This window comes from Melopsittacus undulatus, chromosome Z (genome assembly GCF_012275295.1).
Source record: "Melopsittacus undulatus isolate bMelUnd1 chromosome Z, bMelUnd1.mat.Z, whole genome shotgun sequence".
Lineage (NCBI taxonomy): Eukaryota > Metazoa > Chordata > Aves > Psittaciformes > Psittaculidae > Melopsittacus > Melopsittacus undulatus.
The window spans coordinates 46,928,368-46,956,097 of record NC_047557.1 but is presented as its reverse complement, the minus strand read 5'-3'; the positions used below and the strand labels follow the sequence as shown (position 1 = coordinate 46,956,097).

At 37.6% G+C, this 27,730-nt stretch overlaps 1 protein-coding gene across 3 annotated transcripts in view; it reads right to left on the bottom strand.

Moving 5' to 3' along the window:
* Positions 1 to 868: 868 nt before the first annotated feature.
* Positions 869 to 27,730, bottom strand: part of SECISBP2 (SECIS binding protein 2) — a 29,134-nt gene continuing 2,272 nt past the window's right edge. The window contains exons 3-18 of one of the 3 annotated variants that reach the window (XM_031054390.2): positions 26,217 to 26,409; positions 24,054 to 24,183; positions 23,416 to 23,633; positions 22,286 to 22,373; positions 18,893 to 19,038; positions 18,183 to 18,341; positions 14,872 to 14,973; positions 12,947 to 13,066; positions 11,650 to 11,782; positions 9,399 to 9,568; positions 7,675 to 7,810; positions 6,470 to 6,605; positions 4,531 to 4,751; positions 3,657 to 3,811; positions 3,007 to 3,208; positions 869 to 2,251 (exon numbers count right to left, since the gene is read on the bottom strand). In XM_031054390.2, coding sequence (XP_030910250.2) covers positions 2,142 to 2,251; positions 3,007 to 3,208; positions 3,657 to 3,811; positions 4,531 to 4,751; positions 6,470 to 6,605; positions 7,675 to 7,810; positions 9,399 to 9,568; positions 11,650 to 11,782; positions 12,947 to 13,066; positions 14,872 to 14,973; positions 18,183 to 18,341; positions 18,893 to 19,038; positions 22,286 to 22,373; positions 23,416 to 23,633; positions 24,054 to 24,183; positions 26,217 to 26,409 — 2,419 coding nt within the window. In that variant the 3' untranslated portion in view covers positions 869 to 2,141. The remainder of the gene's footprint in view (positions 2,252 to 3,006; positions 3,209 to 3,656; positions 3,812 to 4,530; positions 4,752 to 6,469; positions 6,606 to 7,674; positions 7,811 to 9,398; positions 9,569 to 11,649; positions 11,783 to 12,946; positions 13,067 to 14,871; positions 14,974 to 18,182; positions 18,342 to 18,892; positions 19,039 to 22,285; positions 22,374 to 23,415; positions 23,634 to 24,053; positions 24,184 to 26,216; positions 26,410 to 27,730) is intronic. The other 2 variants (XM_031054391.2, XM_031054392.2) reach the window with 2 other exon arrangements.

Here is a 27,730-nt window from a genome sequence, read left to right as displayed (position 1 = left end):
TGAAGAAAACATTTGCCTCAGTTTAAGATTTTAACTGAATGTTACCCTCTACCCCCAATATCAGGCCACACACCAAACACATGCAGGGTGAAAATTTGTATACATGAACCATTTTCACTGTTTTTTACACTGGTAATTATAAATTGATGCAGACTTCTGACAGCATTCAGAGGGAATATTTCCCCCACATTGTGTTTCTCTTCTGACATCTTATGGCTCAGCGATAACTATTAAAGATTTTTCTTGCATTGTCCTTCCTTTTTGTGTTCCACAGATTTCAAGCAGACTAAAGTTTAGTTTAGTGGTGCTAAGTGGGATGGTAATGCTTTGTTAAGATTGAGGTCAGAGTTTTAGATGAGCATGGCTGTACTCTGCCTTGTCTCTGCAGTGAAGTACTGCAAGCAGTAAAAATTTTGTGACACTCTGAGAACAAGAAATAACTGTGTGATTTTGAACAGCCTGTTTCATTTCCAAAGTAACTTTTCATGCTCTTCTACAGGAAGAGAACAGGAAATACAAAAAGGAAGAAAAAGGAAAAATGAGCTGTTAATGTGAACGGGCCCCCATTCCACACAGTGACTTCGTTGTTTCAATGTTTTAGATGTGTATCAAAGTGGTACAAGTATGAGTAAATCACAACTTACCTCTGGATCAACAGATGCTGGCCAAACCCATCTTTCATCACTGGGATGTTTCACTCTTAATTTCCATTTAAAATTAGAAGAAACTAATACAAAAAGATCATCATGATAACCAGTGATCAGCTTAAGGGTGACTTCCCTTGCCAACATTCCTCCCCAAATGTGACATTTCAAGTATCATTAAATGCCCACCAGAAGAGTTCAATTAAGTCACAACCATACTTTATAGAATCAATATATTGTAACAGATTTAATACAATTTACATTCTACAAAATGGTTTGAACTTCAAAATTATTCAAAGTTTTTCTGCCACTTCTAACTTCACAAGGCAGCTATTTTCCAAATTATTGCACTACAAATGTTCCATATGTGAAGCACTTAACTTAGACACACATCAGAGATGCTGGCAGCAGCACATGGCATCTCTATCATCTTTCTGAACAACTGCCAAGTTACATGTACATCCTTCATTACTTTCTTTAGGCTCCAATTTCTCTTTGTTCTCTTATATCTGCAACTTGTAAACACTGGTATATAGGACATCCCCACTAAGGTGCTCCACCATCATTATGAGCACATTTAGTTTTTTAAGATAGATAGAAATTTTCTCCACCTTAGATGCAATCTGATACTGATCAAAAACTTTTTCCTGTATGTACCAACACAACCCCAAATTGAAGGAATGAGGAATCTGTCAGCATGGAGAAGGTACAGATTGGCAGGCTGGCACATATGCTGTCCTTCAGAAAACAGCCTATAACTTCAAAGCAGGACCTATGACAAACTAGTCCCAGCAGCACGATCAACTTCATAAATTTCTAAAGAGAGCATTTTCACTGCAGGCATTTCAGACCTTGTATTTTATACTCTCCCTTATGCCTGCTGTATGATCTCAGAAGAACAAATATACCACAAAGAAGAGCTGACTGGGAACTTTGTCATGATGGTCTGTCTTAATTAGCTTCAAACAAACAAACTGCCTACCCAGAATACATTTCTTGCCGACTGAAGGAGAGTAACACCAATGCCAAGCTGCCCATCTGAGCAGGTTTCTTCAGAAGAAAGAAAAAAACCCAAACAACCAAAGCAAACCTACCAACAAAAAACACATGAAGTTCTTTAAAAAAGAGTTACAAAAAGCAAATCCCAAGTCCCAACCTTCTGGCTCATGGTATCTCTTCCCAAACAAAATTACTCTTCTAGCAAGATCTCTTCCTATGTTGTATCACTAACAAATCACTAGTAGTCTATAAATCCACTCCATGTTGTCCGGGGCTAAGACAATTTGCTGTTATCAGCTCCTGCAGTGATCAATCAAACACAAAGAACATAAAAGCATTAGCCAGTGCCTCATTTGCTCCAGCAACTATTTTGCTTAGAGGGCCTCTGGACAGTTTACTTAGCTGACTTCAGGTATTTCCTAGATTATTGTATTTTACTACCCTCTTCTTAGGTGTCTGAAAAATATAATTAAAAGCCCAATAATGTTGGATCTGGAGTTACTGATGCTCTGACATGTTGGCAGTGAATTCAGAAGCCGCTGCACCTTCTTCCAGTTCCAGTGCATATGGGTTATACTCTTCTTCAAGTTTTCTCCTCCAGATTTTAACTAGGGAATATTAGAATAAGCAAACAGGTTACTGTATTATATTTGAGGAAATACTTAAAATGAAAAGTCACATTAATTCTCTACTTCCTTCTCAGCATAAGTGCTGAGATACATTGGCACTCTGGCGTGATGCACCACATGACATCAGATGACGCACGAAAGAGTAATTTAGGAGTGATGGGATCCATTGAAGTCTTTATGTCCAGCCCCCTGCTCAAGCAAGGCTAATTCTGAAGGTGGATACAACTTTAAAAAAAACCTCAGAAGTTTTCAACACTTTGAAAGAAGTTTTAAGTTGCCCATTATCAGTGTTAACTGTTGTTGCCTGGTGACTGAGCAGAGCTGCAGGAATGTGCTTCTGGAAGCAGAAGGCCTTTACAACACATGAACACTTTTAGACAGGAAGATGCATTTCAAACATGCTTCAACACAAACTTAAGTCCACCATAGTTACAGAGTGTGCATTTCTAGAAAAAAGCTGATAGGATTTTTTTAGAAATAGAAATAATAAGGAGCTCTGTTAAATAACTTTGGATAAAGCAACGAGGACCACCTGCCATCAGTGGATTTCAGAGAGGAATTTTCTGCAAGTCTTTTATAAAATGAGGGGTAGCAGGCAGAAATCACAAAGAATAATTATTCCCCACCCCTACTATCTGCTAAAGTGACAGTTATCATTTGTTTCAGTTAAAATGGTAAGATTGAAGAGCACTTTGAATGAAAATTTAATCAAACCCAAGTCAGTAAATACTCACTATAATTTGGTACATCCTCATCAGAATCCTTGGAAGAAGTTTTCCCAGTTTCTAATAAGCCATTTTTTTTATATTCAGTGGTTACAATGCTGGGTTGGGTTTCTCTTGGTCCTCCTTCAGCTTCTTCCTCTAAAGCTGCTATCATATCCTTGTAGGCCTTCCTGGCCTCTGTTGTCAGTTGTACCATTCTATGAAAATGGTCCTATGTAAACACAAAACATTAGTAGAGCTTAAATCATATAGTGAATTTATCATCTCCATGAAAATCTATAATGAATACTCCTTATAGAACATATATACATTTGTACGTAAAAGTAAAGCAGACAAGTACATATAAAGATATGAAAAAGGACTTATAAATATTTATAAAAACACCCATTCTCTTGAAAATAAAACCAAAAAACCCACAAACATGTAGATGGAGGAGTGGACATCAGGAAGAGGTATCCACACTACTTGTCTGAACTGTGCTGAATGGCTGTACTTCTAAAAGCAATTTTTCAGATGAGCCACCAGCTTCTACCCCAACCAGGAGAGAGCGTGCAATATCAAAACAATCAAACAAAGCCTTAAAAGTCACAATATTTCCCACCCTTTACAGGTCAAAAATAAAGCTAAACAAAACTATGAACCTATGTATTTCAGCTTACCTGAGCCCCATCATAGCTAAAAATTCCCACTACACTCACAGGCACTGCTTTGTTCAGACATCGGCCCAGAGCCTTGCGATTAAGGGCAAAAACAAATGGGATATTTTGTTCACAGGCACAGTCAATAATATTGTGTAGAGTCTCATCCAACCCACCTGGAGCAGACAACAAAATCAGCAAAGAATGACAATATTCAAGCTAATTATAAATAAAGGACAGTACTGTTAGAAGTACAAAAGCAAAAAAAAAACCCAAACCCCTAAGATAATGAGGCATTTTGAAATTAAGAGTTTACAGGAAAAATACAAGGATAACAGCATGATATATGAATTTTAAAGGAGAATTTGCCTTTTTTTTTAATTCTTAATTAGAAGTATCTTTAGACTACCTGTGTTCTGTACCTTGTTCTATGCGTAGTTTAATCTAATTCAGTATTCTTCTAAAAGACAAAACCTGGTTGCTACAAAATTGTTTTAAGAGTTAACAACAAAAAGTAATGACAATAATTACCACAGATTTTACACAAACTATTACTGACAACTTATTGTCAATCTGAAAGAGACTGCTACAGGAGGAATTCTTGTGGCAGCACAGCTGGCATCAGTAATCTTTGTCCCTTCTCAGCTGTACAAGTGCAATCTTTTGTGTGGCTAAACTGCAATAACTAGAACCTCGTTTCAGGCAACTTTCACAACCTCAGATAGTCTTGATTTAGCTCATTCTTCAGCTGCACAGCAGTAAACAATCTGAGTAAGAAAGGCGTTTTTATATGACTGATTTCAAAGGCTACCCAAATAAGTTCCTCCAAAAATAATACTGCCAGTATACAGAGTCTGCTTTTTTTGCATTTCTTTTATTAAACAACCATATTTACCCTTTGACTGAATCTTTTCACAGTTAGGAGAGATGATGACACACTTCAGTTTTTTCAGCTTCAGGTGTTTCAAAACTTCTCTGAGACCCATAACAAGCCTGCGTTTTATCTTGGCCTTTACTGGATCTTTCTGATACAAGCGATCTTGGAAACGAACCAGTTCTTTTAAAAGATCTGTCACACAATTGTCGACTTCTTTACTAAGTACCTGGCTGCAATAACTGGAAGAAAGCATCAATTCAATGTTAAACCCCCTAAAATTACAAATACGTAACACAAATATGTAACAAGTATGCAAAATTTAAACCATTTACCTTCTATTTCTACTCCAAACATACTTGCCATATACATGAAAACAAAAACTTATATACAACTTTTTTCAGTGGCTAAGAACTTCCAGTAAGTTTTGTTACTTGCAGTATCTGGCTCCCCTATCAAACTATACTGAAAAATACATGCACCCATGTACAGTAAATATATTTATATATGATATATATAAATATGAATAAGTGCATACATACATACGTTTTTCTATTGGAGCATTTTTCTGAGGACATTTACTTTGACCTGTATCAATCAAAGTACAGCAACCAAAGTAAAGAATTTTAATTTATTTATATAAATACAAGACTTTATAGCAAAGATGGAAATCTGGATCAAATTCCTTCTCCTCAGAGCCATTTTTATTTTGCCTGTCATCCTATTTTACTTATCAGACTATAGCCTTGTGGTGCTCTTGGGAAAGGATAAAAATGGATGTACTTAATCCTTCCAGTATCCCTTGGGAAATCTTTTACACAAAGAATCATTCAGTAAAGAAGTATCTCAAAGAGAAAACCTGAAGATATCTCAACTGCAGAATCAACAGAAAGGTGCCAAGTTGCAAGTTCACACGAGATTATGAGACATGAGATCATAAAATCTGTCCCCGATCTTAAAGAGATGCAATGGTCTCAAAACTTCAAGATTTTATTTACTATTTCCAGACTTACTTCACTAAGTCTCAAAGACAAATCTATTAAATCACTGAAATCTAACCCAAAGACAAAAAAATTATAAGCTTTGCTCAATGCTCTACATCCTGTAATTGGCAGAACAGTTACACTGTACATATTCAAGTCAAACTGTACTTTTAGTTAAACAGTGTTGCATGGACACAGATTAAGTAATTTTAAATGCAGTTAGAAGTTAAATTAGAGCTAACATATGACATCAAGAAGATAGAGAATGGGTGCATCAATATTAACTGTTACTGTAACACCAGCTGCAAAAAGCCCAGTGGTGCATTTATGGGAGGAAAATGAAAAGTTAGAACACTGGTTAACCTAGAGTAACTATTCTAAATTGTCATGACTGGATCTCCTACATCATCACATATAGTAATGATTATTTCTTCTTCTATAAGGGAACATGGATACAGATCTGTTTAAACTAAACTGAAAGTGTTTGTGGATAAAATCCCATAAATCTTCCCTTCACTTCTCTGCCTAGCCACAGCATGCAAATGTCTGGCTGATTACATTCCTTATGTTTTTGTCATTTGGTCAAGTAGCAGAAAATCAAAGTACACACTAAAAATGAGTGTACTACTCATTTTCTGAAATCTTAAGCTGGTACTCCATTTATTTAAAATAAGGTACTTTAACAGCACCTCCTTTTCCTTCCTTAGCCTCTAATGAATTTCTCATCTCTTTTTTTAATTCAAGGAACACGAATTCTGAAGTGAGAATTACAGAAACGCACAGACTATTTCTGTGCATAACACTTCTCTGTTTGTGTGTCAGCATACAGAAAAACTGTGAGAAAAAAAAAGGAAAACCAAAAGAAAAATTAGAACGTTCAGTTTAAACTCCAATTGGTGTTACACAGAATATTATCTTGTTTCAAAAATGCTGTATCAGTGATACTATGGAAATACATCAGTACAATCAATACTTACTCTCTGAAATTCCTGCTGTGGATTTTTGGAAGATTGGAGGTTGGCTGCTTTGAGGTCATAGAAGCTTTTGTTGATTCCTTTACCCCTGTGCTCTCAAGAAATCCTTCGGTTTCTTTAATTTGTGTTACAGGAACAGCTATCATGTAAATAAAGATGTCTCAATGAAAAAATGTAAAAAACATTGCGAAAAGACAAACTTGTCAACTATACCTTGGAGTGTCATTACTTCAGTATTACAGCACCCTGTCAGTATTACAGCACCCTGTGGTAGCAGGGAAACAGGTCATACATTTCTTTTTTTTTTTATCACAGAAGGGTTTGGCTTGGAAGGGACCTTAAGATCATCCAGTTCCAAACCCCTGCCACAGGCAGGGATACCTTCCACTAGAGCAGGTTGCTCCAAGCCCCGTCCAACGTGACCTTGAACACTGCCAGGGATGGGGCAGCCACAGCTTTTCTGGGAACCTGTTCCAGTATCTTACCACTCTCACAGTGAGAAATTTTTACCTAATATCTAATCTAAGTTTACCCTCTTTCAGCTTAAACACATTCCCTCTTGCCCTGTCACTACATGCCCTTGTAAAAAAGCCCTCTCCAGGTTTCTTGCAGGCCCCCTTCAGGTATTGAAAGACTGTTATGAAGTCTCCCAGAGCCTCTTCTTCTCCCAGCTGAACAAGCCCAGCTCTCTCAGCCTTTCTTCACAGGAAAGGTCCTCCACCTGTCTGATCATCTCTGTTGCCTCCTCCAGACTTGCTCCAACAGGGCTATGTCCCTCTTTTGTTTGGGGCCAAGAGCTGAATGCAGAACTGCAGGTGGGGTCTCACTGGAGCAGATCAGAGAGGGAGAATCACGACCCTTCACCTGCTCCTCTTGATGTAACATTCACCTGCTCCTCTTGATGTAACATATGGTTGGCTTTATGGGCAGCAAGTTCATGCTGTTAGGTCATGTGGAGCTTATCGCCAATTGACACCCCTAAGTCCTTCTCCTCAGGGCTGCTCTCAATCCAGTTTCCACTCAGATAACCCCAGCCCAGGTGCAGGACCTTGAATATGGCGTTCTGAACTTCATGAACCTTGTTGAACTTCACTTTATTATTGTACCTCTTTTTAGACAGATTTGGAACACATTTGTCAAAGTACTAAGTGTGCTGACTACCAAATCTCCATCTACATACTGTATTATGGCTTTCTTTTGAAAGATACCTGCTTGACCATCTGGTGGAAGCGTTTCGTCTTCAGTAACATTTTCTGCAGACTTACAAATATCTTCATCTTTTGGTACTGCTCTCTGTACTAACAGGTGTTGCTGTTTTCGCTGTTCTCTTTCTTTCAGAATAATCTAAAAAAAATAAATATATGTATGTAAAACCCAAATCAATGTCACACAGATAACACAGCAGTTTCTCTCACCAAGTGTTATACACAAATCATTCATAAAGAGGTTTGGCACTATCAGTCAAAGTTTACAACATCTGGGGTTTAATCTGCACACAGAAAGAGGGAAATATATTCACTAGATGTACATAGAAAAGTACTTTATCCTTGATTATTAGTGTCTGGATGGAGAAAATCATTACTAGGGATGAAAGGCAAAACTAAAAGGTAGAGGAACAAATTGCCTCAATGCAGAGAAGCATGGGAAAGTCTTCCTCTTTATCATTCTTCTTCAAACTGTCAATTTGTGGCAATTCAGCCAAACACTCAGGTACACACATACATGTATATATGCACAACTCCTCTTCCCCTTTATTTCCTTGTCATTTATTTTCCCTTGAGTCAGACTAATAGATTGCTGCATTTGCTGGTTAAGGAAAAAGAGAAGAAATTACAATGGATAGCTAAGCTGTATGGTACACAAAAGGAAGGAAACTACAACCTGTGCTGCACCCAGACACATTACTGTAGGTGAAAGCAATAATCAGTTTCCTGCAACTCATCTTCCTTCTCTGTTTTTATATCTGCTAAGAAGCAGTTACAGTATGTATGACCACTAGCTTAGCCAGTCTAACCAAAATTTGTAATTACATTCCAGAACCTAATTGCAAAAGTAAATTCCTCCATTTGCATTTGTCAAAGATGAACAAAGAACAAAAATAAGTGTTCTTCCATAGTCAGAACACAGATATTACACAGAAAAAGTAAGCCCTGTCTTCTCAAATCTACTTTGAAAAACAGATTACATGAAGATAGAACAGCCAGAAGACACAGTAATTAGTATCACCCCCTACAGTTTTGGTACACGTTACATGTTGTTTATATTGTGCAGTTCTCAAATTCCATTAAGCAGCACAGACTGACTACTTACTTTCACTAGCTGTGTAAGAATTGTTCTAGATCGAAAAGTAACCCTGCAACAGAGTGTTATCTCAAAATCCTCTGTATAGAAGACATGACAGGAAGCAATGTGAATGGGCAAAGAGAGGAGATACAAAAGAAATCTCCAGGTGGATTTAATACTAGCTGCTACAGAATCAGCTGAAGTTCTGGCTTGGAAGAGAATATTAAATTATATCTATCTATCTATCTATATATATATATGTATCTATTATATCTATAACAGAAATATTAAATTATATCTTTGATCCTTTCTCCCTAGTCCCACGAATCAGCATAGCTCTTCCAAACCAAATAAGGCTTCTCTGGATGGCCCCCAGTACCAACAATGTGTTCACACTTCCGTAGTGGCACTTTTTCAGCTATCAAGTGATTTAAGTGAGAAATTATATTCTGGGAGAATTTGTACGTGCTACTTAGCAAGACACTGTTCTTCTTCCCTCCCTTTCCTCCCCTTTCTTAAATCAAGGAAAGGATTTAGACAAGCAGAGGCTGAGATGCAATCTCCACTCCAGAAGGTTTCATAGACTCACAGACTAATACTGAATTTACATTAGCCTATGTTGTACTATTTCAGGTAAAAATATGAGCACCTTTTTAAGAGGTGTTGGTCTCTTTGCTTTAGGGACTTCTCTCTGTTTCCCTTTCTTTACCAAGGGAGCACTGGAATCCAAAGGGTTATGAGGCATCTTTCCTTGGTTTGACCGGTGACTTTTTGTGGCTGTAGTAGGTTCTTTAGAAAGCAATGGTATGGCACCACCAACTGAAATACAAAAACCAAAAGTCTGAATCAGACAACAACAAATACCTCAACCAGTATCCAATGCAAGCTTAATGACAGGATTAGGACTAGTATATACATATTAAGTTTTTGTTGTGTTGTTATTAATAATACTTACAGGCAATTCTCTGTCATTACCTCTCCAAAGCAGAATTTGGCAAAACACTGCACTCCAAGCTACTTTCAACACCATGACAAAGTGGCTTGGTAAACCTTCAGAAATCTCCATGTTTTGTGAAAATGGCATCCTCCAGAGATTCTGCCTTGCATTAAAATAAATACTGAGCTGCAGTATTGCAGATTTAAATAAATATGTAAATAATCATAATGCTCCTACCATTTGTTACACCTTAATGAAGTTGGATGTTCATTTGCAGATGGGTAATGAGTAACTCAAAAGCTACAGCTATGTCTCTTTTGCTTAACCAGCACAGGTCTCAGGAGATGTCTACTTTACATGCATTTTTCAGAGGATTTAGAGAACAGAAGCATTAAATGACTGGCAAAGTCGCTGAACCTGAACCTTCCACACCATGACCTAACACCCTAAAGACTATTCTCCCTTATCAGCTGCTATCAGTAGAAATTGCTGTATCCTGTGAGAGCACTTTGTCAAACTTCAGTTACCTGCAATATAAACCAGGTTACATTAGAAAGTCAAAGAAGAGGATGAGGTAAGTATCAGTGGAATGAGCCTTTGTGCCTCGGGCAACCTCTCTCCCCCAAAAAACACTCCAAGCTTCTGGCAGCTTGTCTTGAGCCCTCTTCATTTGCGGCTTTCAAAGTATTTATATGCTGACCCTCCAACATCACATACAGTACTATTAGCATGAACAGTTTACTTCATAAAACTGCCACACTGCAGCTTTTCTTTTGTGGCTCTGTAACAAAGGCAAATTGAGAACACTGCCAAGAATGTTGAGCAGTATGTTAGCATAGGTGGCTACAAGAATTGAAGCTGGATTTAAAGCAGTACATAAGTATACGTCTTGCAGATACATTATATTTCCTTCATTGTGTACATCACCTAATTCATTTGAAATTCAGAGTTTCTCATGTTCCTGAACTTGATGGCTTCAACAGTTTGTGTCAGTTTGCACTACTGATGCATTTCCAAAACATAACTTAAATCAGTGTAATTACTACATTACTATGTTGTTTCATCCATACATTATTTCCCAGATTAAGTAAATCTGGTAAGCGGAATAAAATAGTTTTGTCTGCATACTCCTCGCCCACTATACTGCTTTTCTGGTTACAGAGGTCAGCACAATACCACTTCTCAAACTAAAGCTAAATTTTGCGTAGACATCAATTTTATGGGTGCACTGATTGTTCAAGTAAGTGCAAAGCTGAGGAAATATTTACTTTATACTTCCAGGATATGAATATGACACACATCAATTTCTCTCTTGTACCAGATTAAGACACAGGCTTAAGACACAAAGCCAACATTAAATTCTGACCTGCAGTACGGTCACTGAGCTATTTGTTTCTGCTTCCTGGCTTTGCATCTGCATGGTCTGAGAGTCTATCCATCACCAAAACCTAGCACTTTGTTGACAGCAATTATTCCATAATTATCAGGCATGGCACACCTTATCCTCTGGCTGGGGCTGACTCATATAACCCCTCTGTTTGCAAAGCATCTTCTTCACATAAGTTAGAGCTCTAGGATTTTAGAGGAGCATAAGAAAGCCTTTGTTACTGCTTAGTCCCTTCCTGCAGGTTCAGATCACAAATCTGTTTTTAAGAAAAAGGCAAAATCTTCTACAAACATAAGTATTTTTGTCAAAGCCAAATTTCAATCATCTTTCACATTTATGTAAGGTGTTCTTTTTTACAGGTAATTCTCCTAAGGATTTTCTTTCCCCAGGTCTTTCTCCAAACAACTCAAATCACCATGCTTTAAAAATATTTTTTAAAGACCCTTCATTTTCTTTTGTCTCTTGTGAATTTGCTCCTGCCTGCATATTCAGATATCATTATAGATCAGAAATACAAATACATTTAACTTTTGAATACTTAAACGCAAATGAAAGAAATTTCACTGTAACCAATACCTGAAAACACCACAGGTTTAGAAGACTGTTTTGACTTCTCTGTTTGCTGCTTCTGCTCCAAGACTGCCAGCATGCCACCCAAATCCAACTGCACAGGAATTTGACTCTTCTTTCCACTGCTCCTGGATGTTTCCTGAACAAGTTCAGAGCCAACTAGTAATGCTCTCCATTCCAGAATGTTATTTTGCAAAGTGTGTAATACACTCCTAACATTTTTATCCATGATACTTTTGATTTTTAATTTAATACAATGAAAGTACTGTGATATTTAGATACACATAAACGTTAATGTGAAAAATAAAAAAAATCAGAAACAGCTCAAATAACTTGAATACCTACTTGAATAAAACATAAAAGCATAAAATAATAAAGGAGTTGCTTTATGTTGGGCTCTCACTTTGGTCAGACTGCCACCTATCTTTGAAAAAGAAAAGGCTTACCAGAATTGAAAAATAAAAGTACAGAAAAATTACTCTGTGAATCTTCCATGGTATGTCACTATAGTTCACATATATCATTACCTTCAATGCCTTATTATGAAGAGTTGTCATCATCTTTATGCACACATCCTTACAAGCAGTAATGTTTCTGTCTGCTTTGAAGAGAAGGCAAAAGTGGTGTTCCACACTTGGCACCACATTCAATGATTCAGAATATAAAAAGATTACAAATGAATAGACTACAAAAAGGCAAACTATGAAGGCAGAACATACTAAGCAAATGACTCTCAGATTCTGTAGTTCTAGAAGTCTTATTCTGGAGATCAACTCATTATAGCTTCTGTTACAACACGGTTAAGGAATGTGACCTCATTCTGAGCCTAGGACCTCATCTTGCATCAGAGTTACAGCAGAACCTACTCACCACCATGGAACTACTTACTGACCTCACTGATGCTCTGTATGTCTCCTCCTTGCCCAAAACTAAGTGGATCTCCTTGCCTCCTTGTCTTAATCTACCAGAAACACTTTTAAGAGGTTTTCGACTCCTTAAGACAATCATTTAGGAGTGGATTTATACCATCAAATAAGACAGGTGAAAGAAAAATTCCTGATGTCTGGAACTACATTAGTAGTAGACATTAATGAAAATGTAGTATTTTTCCCTAACCACTCTAACACAAACTGAAAGCTAGCAATTACTGAATGCTTCTAATAAAGAGGATCTTGTCACATCTCAAAGTATGAACGACAATGTATGAATACAATCGCAGATAAGCTTGGACTTAGTCTTATGTTTAAATATGCTAATTTCCTTTGTCATTTTGAAATTTGTTTTTAAACATGAATTCAATTACCTGCATTTTCTTTCTTTCTAATATAGAAGACGAACCTTGCTTCCCTGACAGCCCATCCACTTTGGGAATTCCATCTACTGTGGGAGACCAACTACTCCAAGACTCTTCTGTTAGATGAATCTTTGAAATTCAGAGACAAAAGGTGACAAGGAAGAGAAACTATTTAGACACATGGAAAAAGGCAAAATGAGGTGATACTAAATTCAAATGGAACACATACAGTTGCATTGATTGTACTCTCAGCAAGTTTGTGAATGACACCAAGCTTAGTAGCACAGCTGATACGCCTGAGGAAAGGGATGTCATCCAGAGTGACCCTGGCAAGCTTGAGCACTGGGCCTGTGCAAAGCTCATGAAGTTCAGCAGGGCCAAGTACAAGGTTCCAGACCTGGGTTCCAGACCTGGACTGGGGCAATTTTCAGCATCAGTACAGAGGTTGAAGGGCTGAGAGCAGCCCTGCAGAGGACTCAGAAGTACCGGTAGATTAAAAACTGAACGTGAGCCAGCAATGTACGCTCACAGCCCAGAAAGCCAACCATATCCTGGACTGCATTAAGAGAAATGCAGCCAGCAGATGCAGGGAAGTGATCCAAACTCTCTGCTCTTACGTCCCCCCAGGACTGTGTGAAGTTCTGAGGTCCCCAGCACAACAAAGACATGGACATCCTAGAGCAGGTCCAGAGGAGGGGCACAAAAAATGGTTAGAGACAGAAAAGCTGTATGGAACAGCTCTCCAATCATAAAAGGCCTTGAAGGTTCGGGTTCTTCAACTTGAAGAGGGGAAGACTTTGGGAACATCTTACTATGACCTTCTAAAAGTGTGAATCATTCATTGGCTACCATGCTACAGACTCGTGATCTCCCTCTTCTTTTTCAGATTTGGAAGAAAAAAAACCCAGTAAGGCAGTTTCATCTTCAAATACCTGTTACAGAAGAGTATGAGTGGCTTACTGAACATGTCTTTACAACTTTATAAAAGCCTATATCCTACATATATATTTACAAAGCTAAAAGGTTTCTATCATCTAAGGTGCAAGTCTGAATAGAATAGCATTTTATGAGAAAATTGGTTTGAACAGCAATCTGGTTTTTGCTGCTCGTTCCTCCCTGTCAGTGTAATTTACTGCCTCAAACAAAGAAAACAAAGCATTTCTTTCTTTGTGTTTTGTTTTTTGTTTCTATTTTTTTTAATCACTAATATTCATAATGAAACAAAACCAATGACAAACATTTCTAGCAGCAAAACTAGTTTCAAAGAAACAGAAACCTGGATTTTTACATTTATTATTTATGTGATTTACTTTGGAAGAACAATAATATTTCTAAATATTTCTAATCTTGTGATTTAAGCTTGGGGATTCATTGCTATACTGAATGAATTCCCAAATTAATATTTGGGATTTATTTCACTCATGGTAAAAAAAAAAAAAAAACAAAAAAAAACTTGGGTTTCTAATTTGTGTTAGACTCAAACTCTTACCCTTGCATAGCTTGAGAACAAAGTGTTAACACTATTCAGATGCCCCTGAAATTTGATTATATGAACCAACAGCAAACATAGAAATTAAAAGTGCTGTACTATTATTTTTATGACATGTAAAATTAAACTAGAACACTACCTACAGGAAGAAAACCTACATAAGCACAATTCATCTCAACTAACTTTGGGTGTTAGTTAGAAGTGTCTATACTGGAATTAGCACCAGTTTGGAGACCAAAAAGGTATCTCCTTTGGTATGATAAGAATCTACTGAATACAGTGATTATCTCTTCATTGTCCACAGGGTACCTAAAAGGACTGCAATGGGCAGAGTCCCACGTCATAAACACCAGGCAAAAGAATTCCACCTTTAGTCGCACTCAAAACTCATAGATTTTTACTGCTTATTTTCTTAACATTCACATGATGTCATAAGATAACTTACTTCAGACTGCTTCCTGACAGCAGGAGTAAATGATGATTTCTGAGATCCTAGCCTGTTTCTTCTATCAGAGGCAGCTGCCAGATCAGGAAACTCCTCAGCATCCTACACAAGTAAATCAGAAGATAACAGAATCAGAATCATAGAATAGTTAGGGTTGGACAGCGCAATAAGATCATCTACTTCCAATGCCCCTGCCATAGGTAGGGACACCTCACACTAAGCCATGTCTCCCAAGGCCCTGTCCAACTTGGCCTTGAACACACCAGGGATGGAGCATTCACAACTTTCTTGGGCAACCCATTCCAGTGCCTCACCACCCTTACATTAAAGAACTTCCTCCTTATATCCAATTTAAACTTCCTCTGTTTAAGTTTTAACCCATTACTCCTTGTCTTATCACTACAGTACCTAATGAAGAGTCCCTCCCCAGCATCCATACAGGTCCTGTGAATTATAATTCTAATAAGAACTATTAAGTCCATATTCTCAAACTTATTTTTCCTACATGAAAACTTGTTTTCTCTGTGCTTAACAAAACCACTTTTTTTTTAATAAACACTTGTTTATCAAAAACTCTGAAGGCAGATACAGTGTCAGAAATTATGATCAGCACTACAATGTTTAAGTCATCTATGCAGCGGCTATTCAGGGCTTTTAGAGCCTACAAGAGAAACTTCCAACAGCAAGCTATTATTGCTGTCAGCTGATACAAATAATTAGAGGTAAATGGCTCCTAAAGGAGTGTTCTTCAGATCATTTAACAGCCTTCCAAACAATTCCCCTGTTCTCCCCCCACCATTTCCAGCTGTGTAATTCTGCCTTAAACGTGTGAGTAGGGAAGAACAAAAAGGGCAAGCAAAAAGGTAGCAACTCTTGACTACAGTATGGAAATAAACAGCTCAAGTGATTATGTAGGCTTAGATACAGGAGTAATTTTATTAGCAGAGGAAACATTATCCAGACTGTATTAACTAAGTGCAGACAGACTAGAGCTTCCTCTACACTGGTCACCTGATATCCACTATCTCAATCATAATGAACCTGATCTACCAGCTTGGTTTTCATTCCATTGCTTTTCCTCCCACTTTCTGAAAGGCTTTTAGCTGTGATACAGGGCTTCTGAACACACCATTTATTTTGCAGCCTGAAAGACTTCATTTAAGCAGCCCAAGCTAGGAAGCTGTAGTGTAAGGACAGACATGCTTCATGCAGTGAACTATTTTTAAAGAAACCCGGGAGTATGCCAAAAGATGACTGCAAGAAAAGGCAAAGTTTTTCATTAATGCACTTTTTGCTTAGGGATATCTTGAAATAGAGCTAGTACCTTCACATTTATACAGACCTCACTAGAATTAAATTTTATTTCAGTCTGACCAAACACTTTTTGAATTCAAATAAAATTCTGGCATTTGCAATGTCCTGGAGCAGAATGAATAACTAAACTCTAGTGCTTAGCGTGATGTTACTCTTCCCTGTATTTGCTCTTAACTCATCACCTGTAAGAACCAGAGAACATCAAACAAAATGAGGACAAAGATTAAATAATTTCTTTTTTATTTCCTTATCACTTCTGGTTATCACTTGGTCATCTAATTTACAGACTGAGAAGTCCTAGTTTATTCAGTTTTGCCTCCCATAAAAATTGCTTCATATCTTTGATTATTTTGGAGCTTTTTATCTATCTGTTTTAGTTCAAGTATGTCTATCTTTTTAAGGAGCAAGGGAAACACAAGAAAACAAAATCCACACTATATTTAGATTTGACATATTCTGAATTTATGTATTACCATAATCCATTTTTCTTCTATTTTCCTAATAATTTCCAGGACTGATTGCATGTTTTAACAGTACTGCCAGCACCGACCTCAGTATCAATAGCAGCTTTAATTTTTTCAGGGGAAATACCTAGCTTAGGGTCTATCACTGTGTATAGAAAAACAGGATTACTTTTCAGCACATGTATCAATTTGTGCCCCTTAAGAGTGTCTATAAATGAGTGAGTTTTCTACAACTAAGAAGCAATCCAATATATTGCTACTGCACATAGCAGAGCTTTCTTAAACATCCTGGGTGGCTGTAAAGTTCTGTGTGTATGATCCTTTCTTGCTGTTCTATTTCAAGAACATTATACAAGTGTCTCACCCATTTTTTCACACTAATGAGCACAGGAGCATTCCAAGCAAACCAGGAGGGTCTGAAAGCTGTCCCCTGCTGTCACAACAGATGCTGCATCTACATCACACATTTCAGTGGAATGCGTACGTTCTGTTCCATGATTCTATGTCACTGTTTACCATTTTTGTCTTCAACAACCCCATTACTATTTTCTGTGAATACTGCTACTCTGTTTACGTTCAGATAGTAATTTACAGGTCAGACACTGTATGGCAGCATACAGCAAAACAGGGATGTTCTCATGAGGGAAAGAACCTGCAGATCTTTGATTCTACTTGTAAATGTCTAACAAAGACATCTGTACTAGTAATTCCTTGTGCTGTTCCAGGAGACAATGGAAGGCATCATGAAAAGAATATGTAGCCATAATTCTGCTCCATGCTCCGTGTACAGAGCTGAAGCCTAGGAAGGCTTCCTTATGCTTTTATTTCACAGACTGAACATTATGTAACACTAGATCAAACTTATAGATCAACAAATATTCACAGTGCTGTACAATACTGGGCTTTCAGTGAAGCACAGTTAAATCACAGACCATACAATTCTCTAATGTGGGAGAGTCTCAAGTCTTCAAACCACTTATACACAAAAGTATCAAAATACTAATATGCATATATTAATTTTGAAAAAAAAAAAAAAAAAAAAAAAAAAGGAATTAACAACCAGGAAGGGAAGCAATGTCAACTGTGTTACATAGAAATTGCTTCCAAACGTGATATGGGTAGAACTGTAATACCAGTACCACATTCTTTAAAACTGTGGCACACTATGGTACCCACTATATTCTTCATCCCTTGTGCACTTTGCTTTCTGCAACAGTCACTACAGAATGCTTTTAATTTAGGAAACTGGACTTTTACTGTAACTTGTCAACATGTAGACTCTCAGATGCATCTCTCCAAACTTAATTGTAAGACTTTTGTACTCTGTACTTGCTGAACATGTTACAAGTCAAAAGGCATAAATATTCCTTATCAGTAACTTCTGACAATCATCTCAACTGAAATGACTTGAACCAATATCCTCTACAAATGGGATCTGAACTTAAATTTGTACAGAGCTGTGTGAACACCTGGTCTTCTAATACATTTATGTAACTTAAAAAAAAAACAACAACAAAGATCTCTTCACTGTACCTCAATCCTTGGCGGTTCCTGTATTATAATAGATTCATTCTGAGGTTTCTCTACATCAGTGGGCGACTTCATTTTTTTCTTCTTTTTCTTCTTTTTTTTCTTCTTTTCCGACCCTTCTTCAGGCTCAGTTTCACTAGCATCATTTTTTGTTTCTGACTGCTGGGAAAAAAATTACAAGGTTTGATTGTTAGAAATTGATTTATTTCAGTACCACCTACCAAATGATCACACATACACAACTAAAGGGTATCTCAACCAGTCCAGGCTAGGACATTAAGCAAACAGGAAAATTAAAGATCTCTTAGAAATTTAGAGCTACTGGAAAAAAAATATCTTCATTTGAAGCACACTGCACAGTTATCAAACTATACTGGGTCTACTGCGATTCCACTAGGAAATATCCACCCAAATAATGCTAGAGTTTCACATTTCATGTCTCATTCTGAGGGAAAGGAATCTGAAAAAAGTCCAGCCGAAAAGCTAAAAGTTCATGTTGCTGGAGTAGCACTGTCTTTTTGACACCTTGTTATTCTTTTCCACTACAAGTGAAGAAAAATGCTAATAAGGACAAGGTAACTTTATGTTATTTCTTAAAAAGCTACATTAGAAGTAGACACTGTACAGAGCCTAGAAAAATGGCAATGTCTCACATCAAGAGACACAGTCACACAGTGACAGAAATTGGTTTAGAGCAGACAGTTCTCAAGTACCTTCACTTTACTATCCTGCTTGCCTTTGCCTCTGGAAAGACCTTCAGGTACTGGTGATGACACAGTTTTCTTCTGGGGCTGTGAAAGTACCATGGCCCAAGACACATGTGGCTGAGCAGAGCCATCTGCAGGTGTTTCAGGAAATGCTATTAGGAAAAATACAAAGATGTCTCAAAAATATTTCTCGAATATTCAAAAGGATCACATGTTAATCAAGAACTAGCAAGTACAGCAGAGCACCATATTCCTTCTGAGGAAGGACTGAAATAAGACACTCACACATTTCTTTTCTCCAGAAAGCCTTCTACAATTGTAACCACCCCATATATTGTCCAGCACTATATACATACATTTAGCCCAATCAAATTGTTGGAAATCACAGTGATTACATACAAATAACTCCATGTTCATTTTCTAAGTTATTTTTCTTTAAAATAATGAACTTCTGCTATTTTTATACACAAAATTCCTTTAATATTTATCTCATTCACGCAGCTTTCACATTTAAGGCCACATCAGTAATTTCTACTTTCTAAAAACTCCACAGTTTTACAGACATTTGTATTTGGTGAAAGACTTCCCAATGTGCCTCAGTGTACAAGAACATAACCCACCACCACTCAGAAGTATCAATGTTTTCAAAGAACTCACAATTAATTTTGTAATTATTCCTATCACACAGCAAATACAGAACAAAATCTGTTTTTTATTTAAGAATGAGAAAAACATTTCAGTGAAAAACTGAACTGTGTAATGGGTTTACATGGCAAGGTCCTGGTAGTAGGAGGATACTGCTGGGGTGGCCACTGTGAAACAACGGACTCTGCCAGCCCCAGCTCACTTTAAAACAGACCCAATACCAGAGACAGCTGAGCCAATCAGCAAAACTGGTGGCAGTTCTGTGATAACGTATTTACAAAAGGATTAAAATACTGTACAGGAATTGTGAGAGGAGGGATAAGAAGTGTGAGAAAAACAACCCTGCAGACAGCAAGGTTAGTGAAGGAAGAGGGGGAGGAGATGCTCCTGCAGCCCATGGAGAAGACCACGGTGAGACACGCTGTGCCCCTGCAAAGGAAGGAGCTGCTGCTCTCTCTGCTGAGAGAGCTGACTGCAACTCCCATCCCACTGTGCCACTTAGGGCAATGAAGAGGCAGAAGAGTCAGCAATGAAGGAGTGAAGATGAGTCTGGGAAGAAGACAGGGTGTGAATAAAGTGGTTTTAGTTTTGGGTTTGTTTTGTCACCATCTGACCCTGTTTTTAATTGGCAACAAATAAATCTGTCAAGTCATGTCTGCTTTGCCTGTGATGAGTGACTGGCGAGCAATCTCCCTGTCCTTATCTTGAACCACAAGCTTTTTTCTATCATTTTCTCCTCCTGTCCTGCTAAGGAAGAGAGCAGCTGGCTGAGTTTGGCTGCCAGCCAAGGTCAACCCATGACAAACTTCTACTTATGGGGGACAGGAACTGAGGATAGTGTTAGAAGAAAAACACTATCAGATGACTTTAATGTTTCTGGAATAAACTTTATCTTTAGAGGGCCCTTCAAAGCACTTTGGCAGATTAAGCTGTCCTTTCTGAATCCTTACTGAAGGTCAGTGGGGAGATAAGGACTGAACTGTCCAGACTGTGCATGTCTGTGTACACACAGAAATCTAGTGAAAGGCACTTAAGACAATTCAATGCATAATGCATCTGATATCTGCAAGACAGAGCCCTACTGAACAAAACCTATTACCACATAATTCTGGATTTAAGGATTTCAATTAAATTTAAATATTTGCTTGAAACAAGCCACTTGTTAATGCCTTTTAATTTATTAAAATAAACCCAAAAACAATAAACAAAACCAAGTTCTGCATCCCCATAGCCAGACAACAGGTAAATGAAAAGGGGGCATTTCAGCATATCTCTCCACAGCAATGCTTCTTAGTTTAAAAAACCTAACAAAAATAACATATGCCACAGAATAATTTTGGGGTACATACTAGACTCCAGACTGCCAGCTATTTAAAACAAATCTGCTTATCTAGACTAATCAACTATTTACCTCTCATTTATTCTAGGGAAAAAAAAATTTAATCTTGGCAGGTGTGTCAGACTAGATGATCTCCAGAGGTCCCTTTTAACCCTAATGATTCTGTGATTCAACAGACTTCCAGTAATCAATATGCATTACTTTATCTCCTCTTACACAACATGGGTGACAACTACAGCAACACTTGCCCTTGAGCAGCAATGACACAACAGAGTACTCAGTACTGGGGCCAGTCCTGTTTAATATCTTTACTGATGATGTGGACAAGATAATCGAGTGTACTCTCAGTAAGTTTGCAGATGGCAAAGTTAAACAGTAGTATTGATCTGCTTGAGGACAGGAAGATGCTACAGAAGGATCTGGACAGGCTGGATTGATGGGCAAAGGCTAGTGGCATGATAAAGTCCAACAAGGCTCAGCACTGGGTCCTGGACTTGGGTCACAACAACCCCATACAACACTACAGGCTTGGGGAAGAGTGGAAAGTTGCTTGGTGGAAAAGGATGTGGGAGTGTTGGTCGACAGTGCCTGAACAAGAGCCAGCTTGTGTTCAGGTAGTCAAAAAGAAACAGTGTAGCCAGCAGGACCAGGGAAATGATAATTCCTCTGTATTCGGCTGCACCTTGAATACTGTATTCAGTTCAGGGCCCTTCACTATAAGAAAGACATTGAGGTGCTGGAGCACATCCAGAGAATGGCAACAAAGCTGGAGATGGATCCTATAAGGAGCAGCTGAGGGAACTGGGGTTGTTTAATCTGGAGAAAAGGAGGCTGAAAGGGGAGCTTATCACTCTCTACGACTACATGAAAGGAGGTTGTACCACTGCGGGTGTTAAGTCTCTTTTCCCAAGTAAGAAGCAATAGGACAAGAGGAAATGGCCTCAAGCCACTCCAGGCAAGGTTTAGATGGGGTATTAGGAAAAAATTCTTCACCAAAAGGACTGTGAAGCACTGGGACACGCTGCCAAGGGAAGTGGCTGAGTTCCTGTCCCTGGCCCTATTTGAACGATGCACAGAAGTGGCTCTTAGGGACACAGTTTTGGTGGACTTGGCAGTGACAGATTAAGAGTTGGACTCAATGATCTTAAATGCCTTTTCCAACCTCAATGATTCTATGATTCTGTAATCCATTTTAATCTGCTTATGAAATCTGTGAGCAGGAATGAGCAATAAGCACTTGCCACATTTAAAAGAAACTTCATTAATTCAGGTTTTTTTTCTTCTGTAATGAGTTTGCTGTTTAACTCATTTTTTACGTTACATACCAACAGCTCTTCAGAACACTTTAGCTTTTCAAACTGATGAAATGCAAGCAGTTAAAATCCAGGCAAATAATCTGTGTTTGGAGTGCTTACCTCTACCATCAAATGAAGAGGGAATTAAGCTGGCTACCGTTTCATCTGAAGTTTTTGTTGAAGCTTTGTTTTCTGCAGAGGAATCACTCTGTAAAACAGTCAGCCAGCTATCATAAAAGTAGTATTAACATTACTGACCTAAACAGAGCTAAACACCCCCACCCCCCCAAATTAAAAAATCCTCAACCCGTTTAGACAAAGGTGTAGGGGATTCTGTAGCCTGGCTTCTTTTGTTGCTTTTCTCAGTGAACCGATCATTTCAACCCTATAGCACTACAAATAATCAAATGCCTCTCCAATACTGTAAAAGCAGGATGATGACTTCTTATATTTTACAAAAGCACCCAAACAATTATTCTAAGAACTAAAAGAATGAAGTTTTAATGTTCCAAATACCTTAAAACCAAAGTCCATCATCATACTCAAAAGTAGCAATGCAAAAGGAAACACAACTGACAGCAGCAAGATCTTTTTTCCATCATAGGCAGTTTTCACTCAAGGCACTAGAAATAATATGCTGTTTGGATCTTTCAAGATTGTTAATTTTTAATCACTGTTGAAAACTCTGATTCAGCGTATATGACATGCTGCTGAATGTGTCAGTATTGTATTTTTGAACAAATAGAGAATCAAGAGAAATCAAAAAGAATAACATTAAATGCTTACTTTTTTTTCTCCTTCTGGAGTTTTGTTTCTTATTTTTATCTTTTAGCACAAAGCAATTACATTATTTTTATCTGTTAAAACTATTGGATAAATGACTCCTTACCTACTTTTTTCCAGGTGAGAGAAAAAACAAGAAGCTGTTAAGAAACCTCAGGAACATGTATGCTCCATACAGGCAAGCTAGAAGTCTAGACCACAGCAGTACCAAGCTAAATTTTAACAGTACTTGGCTTTCCCCTATCTACTGGCAGTACAGATAACAGAAGAACACTGAGAAAGAGAAAAAAGAGACAGCAAGCACTAATAGCACCCACAAAAAGAACTGTAAAATCTCTAACTCTGAACTTCCTTGCTTGCAAGGTGCTTAAACTACCACACTGAATGCAAAGGACTTGCATTCAAAAATGCTTGAACTTTAGGCAAGTTATTTTTATGAGTTTTACAACATGAAAGTATCAGCTAACCTGTGTGTTCAACCAAAAAGACATCTGTGGTTGACTAAGGCACATAATATTGCTTCCCGCTGAACACACACGTCCACTCCTTTGCTGTGCATTCTCATTGCTTCCCAAACTCTGAGACTTGTGGAAATCCACAACGGCAGTTTCAAATGCAGGTACAGGAAGAGACTCTGTTTTTGGAGTCTGAGTTGACTTCTTGTTTGTAGTTTTACTGAACCTGTCTGAAAAAAGCATGTAAAGTCTCGATAATTAAACCTGCTTGTGATCATTTCCAGGTATGTTGTATAGCACACTAGTTGACATAACTATAGTAACCATCACAAGAACTATTGCTACACACACCTCATACTAAAAAACAGACAACCTAACAATTATAACCAACGGGTGTAAACATCACCTACTCAACAAGCAACTGTAAATTCAGATGCCCGCTTAGGAAAATTTTTGTATCAGTTTACATGAATTTGTTCAATAAGCAAAAAGATGTAAGTCACCATCCCTTGTCAAGAAGTCACACAGGAAAGAAATCCTACTTCTTAATTATTCTAGATTTAGAAACATGGTCACAATCTGGAGGCTACATCACAGTCCACAATTTCATGTCCATCTGATATATTTCCAACCAAACAATACATTCGTACCTGGCTTCACGGAATCCCTGCTGCATGCAGAGGTCTGATATGAAGTCTTGCTCACAATTCTGACAGAAGAGTCATCTCCATCAAGCCTTTTCTTGTCTAATTTTTTCTCACTCTCTTTTGGTCTCCTCTGCTGCAAGTATTTGTGACATATTTAGTTGATTTTATTTGAACTTTGTAAAGTCATCAAGTTTGCCTTGGGTTAGAGTTAACTGCCTCTACATGTGGAGCTTGACCACCAAGTTAATACAACATAGTTAGTATACCATAACCACAAATAACCAGTAAAACCAGGAACAGCCAGTTAGAGATTTGTTATTTATTTCTATCTTGTTAACTGTGCCATTTTTAGCACATATTATAGCCCAAACAAGAGGGATTGATTACTCCTTATGTAACTAGACAACTGTATTTTTAAGATCTCAGCATTTCCACTAGTTTACAATTGTTTGGTCTTAAATCACCCAGACTGATGTTCTAAAACAGCTTCTTTGGGAACAGGGCAAAAATCTCAAAAGCATTCAAATCTTTCGACTAAACTACACATTAAAGGCAAAACTAGGCAAGACTGTTGTCACAATATCCAAAACAATCAGCGTAGATGAAGTAATTGGAAAAGATACAACTATTTAATCCCAGTAAAGGAAATACATTCACCTACACTGTGAAGTCCTGAAAGCCTTGTGATTCTCACAAGAAAGTCTGGCAGAGGTGGCTCAGGAACCAGTACCTCAGGCAAGGAACAATCACTTGGCCTGCATCTCTGCAAAGTATACTGTATCAGCCTTGATGAGTGGCTTAACTCTTTTTGATCACAGGATGCTGGACTAAATTCAAAGTACATCTGGCAGCAACATTTTCTTGGGTGGTAGTACAAGGCACTTCCTGGCCTCCAAATCTAAACTGTTGAAGCTTTAGGAGATGTGATTGAACTAATGCTAAGCTGCAAAGACCAAACATTTCTCTTCAAGCTCACAAAAAATGCAAACCCAAAACCACACAAAAACCAAAAAAACTCAAACCAAAACAGGGAACAATGGCAAAAAGACTGTCAAACTGTACATAGCACACCCCAAGCTCCTACAGAGACTACAGAACTCCTAGTAGCTCAACTAAGTTTCTTCATATTATATCACCTGTGCTAATGCTGAGCTAGCTATCTCTACAGACAGCTTCAGTGTTTAAGTTTTCTCTCAGCAAGAAAACTACTGATTTTAGGTCTCTAGTCTTTGTATGTTATCTCTAGTAACACATGCTTACAACCTAATCTTGCAACTTCCCTTACACATGCTTGATCACAGTGAAGTTACCAGGTCTCTGACTAGAGAGTAAAGTCCACCAGAGGGATGTGACTGAAGAACAGATTACTTGAACCTGTTGGAAACAACAACAGCTTTTCAAATCCAAGAGACACAATGTTTAACCACAGAGGAAGATGGGTTAATAATACATTTGGGTTTTTTCCTTTATTTTTGTATTTCAAGGAGTTTGTCTATATTTTTGTTTGAAAATATTATACAAGTTTCATGAAATTTATCCCCAAACAGGCACACACAAAAAAGACATTTTTACTGAGCACCTGTTTTACTTTTGATTGAAAGAGAGTATTTTAAACATGAACCTTTATTCCTTCACCATACCAACACAAGTTCATACTTTCTTATGGACTGCTTTCTACCTGTAGCAGCTCTTGGAAATTCTTCAGTGACGGATGTGATCTCATCACTAATCAGCCACATAGCTGATTACAGCCACTAGGTCTCTCTTAACTCAGGTTCATAGGCGCTGCGACAGGGCTTAAAAAAAAGCCCTTCCACTCGCACTTTTAGGCCCAAATAGTTAAAAAAAAAGAAAAAAAAAAGAGTCAGAAAATTAAAGTAGTGAATGGTTTGGTTTTTGTGGGTTTTTTTGGGTTCCCACCTTGAAGCTGCTCTCTGAGGAAAGAGGACTGAATTCCCCTCATGTTCCAAAAATAATGCTTGAAAAAGCTGTGGCATTCCATGGGCTTTTTTTTGAAATGTGACTAGGCACATTACTACCACCCTCTTGAAATGACATACATTATCACAAGAACAGAGTGATTGTTCGCTTTAAAAAACACCAAACATTTAGAAAGACTGACTTAAAATAAGAATTTAGTTTTAATAAAAAAAAGTGTTTGCTCACCTTTGAAAGACTCTTACTCTCTTGTCTGATTAGATATGTTTGCTCAGCTGATTCACTGACTATTCCTAAATCATTAGAGTGTGTTGAGTTGTTACAGTGATACTGTGAGCCAGCTACTGGATATGCATTTGCAACAACATCAGGTGAGTAAGAGCAGCTGGAGTATTCACTGAAGGCAGGATCTCCCAGAATACTATGTGACAGACATTGAGAAAGAGATCAGAAGTCATTCCAGAGCACAACTTCAGCATATACTTGTTGCCTAAATAAACATATCATTCCATGGCTGAAGAATTTGTTTAACAAGAAAGCTGAATTTCAGAAGAAAACTGTTCCATGTTACTTCAATTAAGCATTCAGTCAATACTGTGAACTGCTTTAAAAATAATTAATTTTTGTTTGGGCAAACAGGCAGTTTAGCAAATAATTTAAAACATAGATGTTTTATCTGTTTCCAAGTTTCAAAGCTAGACTGCTTTGCAGTTACAGTCATCATTTCTGTTTAAGGTTATCAAGATTATTTGTACCTTCTTTCAGCAGGTTTTTTCTTGTGGAACAAACCAAAACCACAGTCAAACTACACCACATGCATTACATACTTGACCACAACAGTACAAGCATTAAAACCTGTCTTATAATGCTGTAATAACAAAGTGGGAGTATAGCATCTTATAGGGTATAAGACATGAGCTCAAGATCAAGAATTAATACATGAACTACAATACAGAATTACAAGATAATCATTAACTGACCTTCATTTAACCATCACAGTTTACGAAAACATATGCCTTGGGCATGCCTTTTTCCTTCAAATGTATACTCAACATTCCCTTCCAATTTCATCCTACAGTTTGGACAGAAACTATATACTGAGATCTAAGTTTGGTTAGTGAAAAAGGAAATTTCTCAGCTTAAGAAAGCTGAATTTAGTTTTACACCTGTTCACCACAAATAGCGCCAACCTCTGAATCTTTGATAAATAATGAAAAACAGAAAACAAGAGGCTTCAGGTAACACATTTCTTACTGCTTGCTGCAATTCTTACAATCATAGTTCACACACAGAAGAAAAATAACAAATTAAGAATCAAAAAAACAACTATGGCTTAGTCCCAACAAGGGAAAACATCCATCAGAACATCGCTGCTGCCTGCTGGTGTTTTTTTAATGCTAACTAATTTAATGCTAAAGCTGTGGGGTTTGTAATGTACAGGTCAGGCCTTAATTCAGTGTTAAATTTCTATTACAAATCAAAATGGATTGAAAATACTTAGATTTCATGTAGGATAAAAAAAAAGGCTTACAAAGAATGAAGGTGTTCACTAAGGCTCTAACCTAACTTCTTACAATGCACCAATAACTTTGCAGAAACTGCAACATTAATTCAGTGCTTAAATGTTCTGAGAAGCACACAGAGAACTGTGTAACATCAAAAGATTCTTACAGGACTTGATTATTTCCTATCCTGCTGTATGAGCTATCATCTATCTTGCTCTGTGGTTAACAAAACTTTTT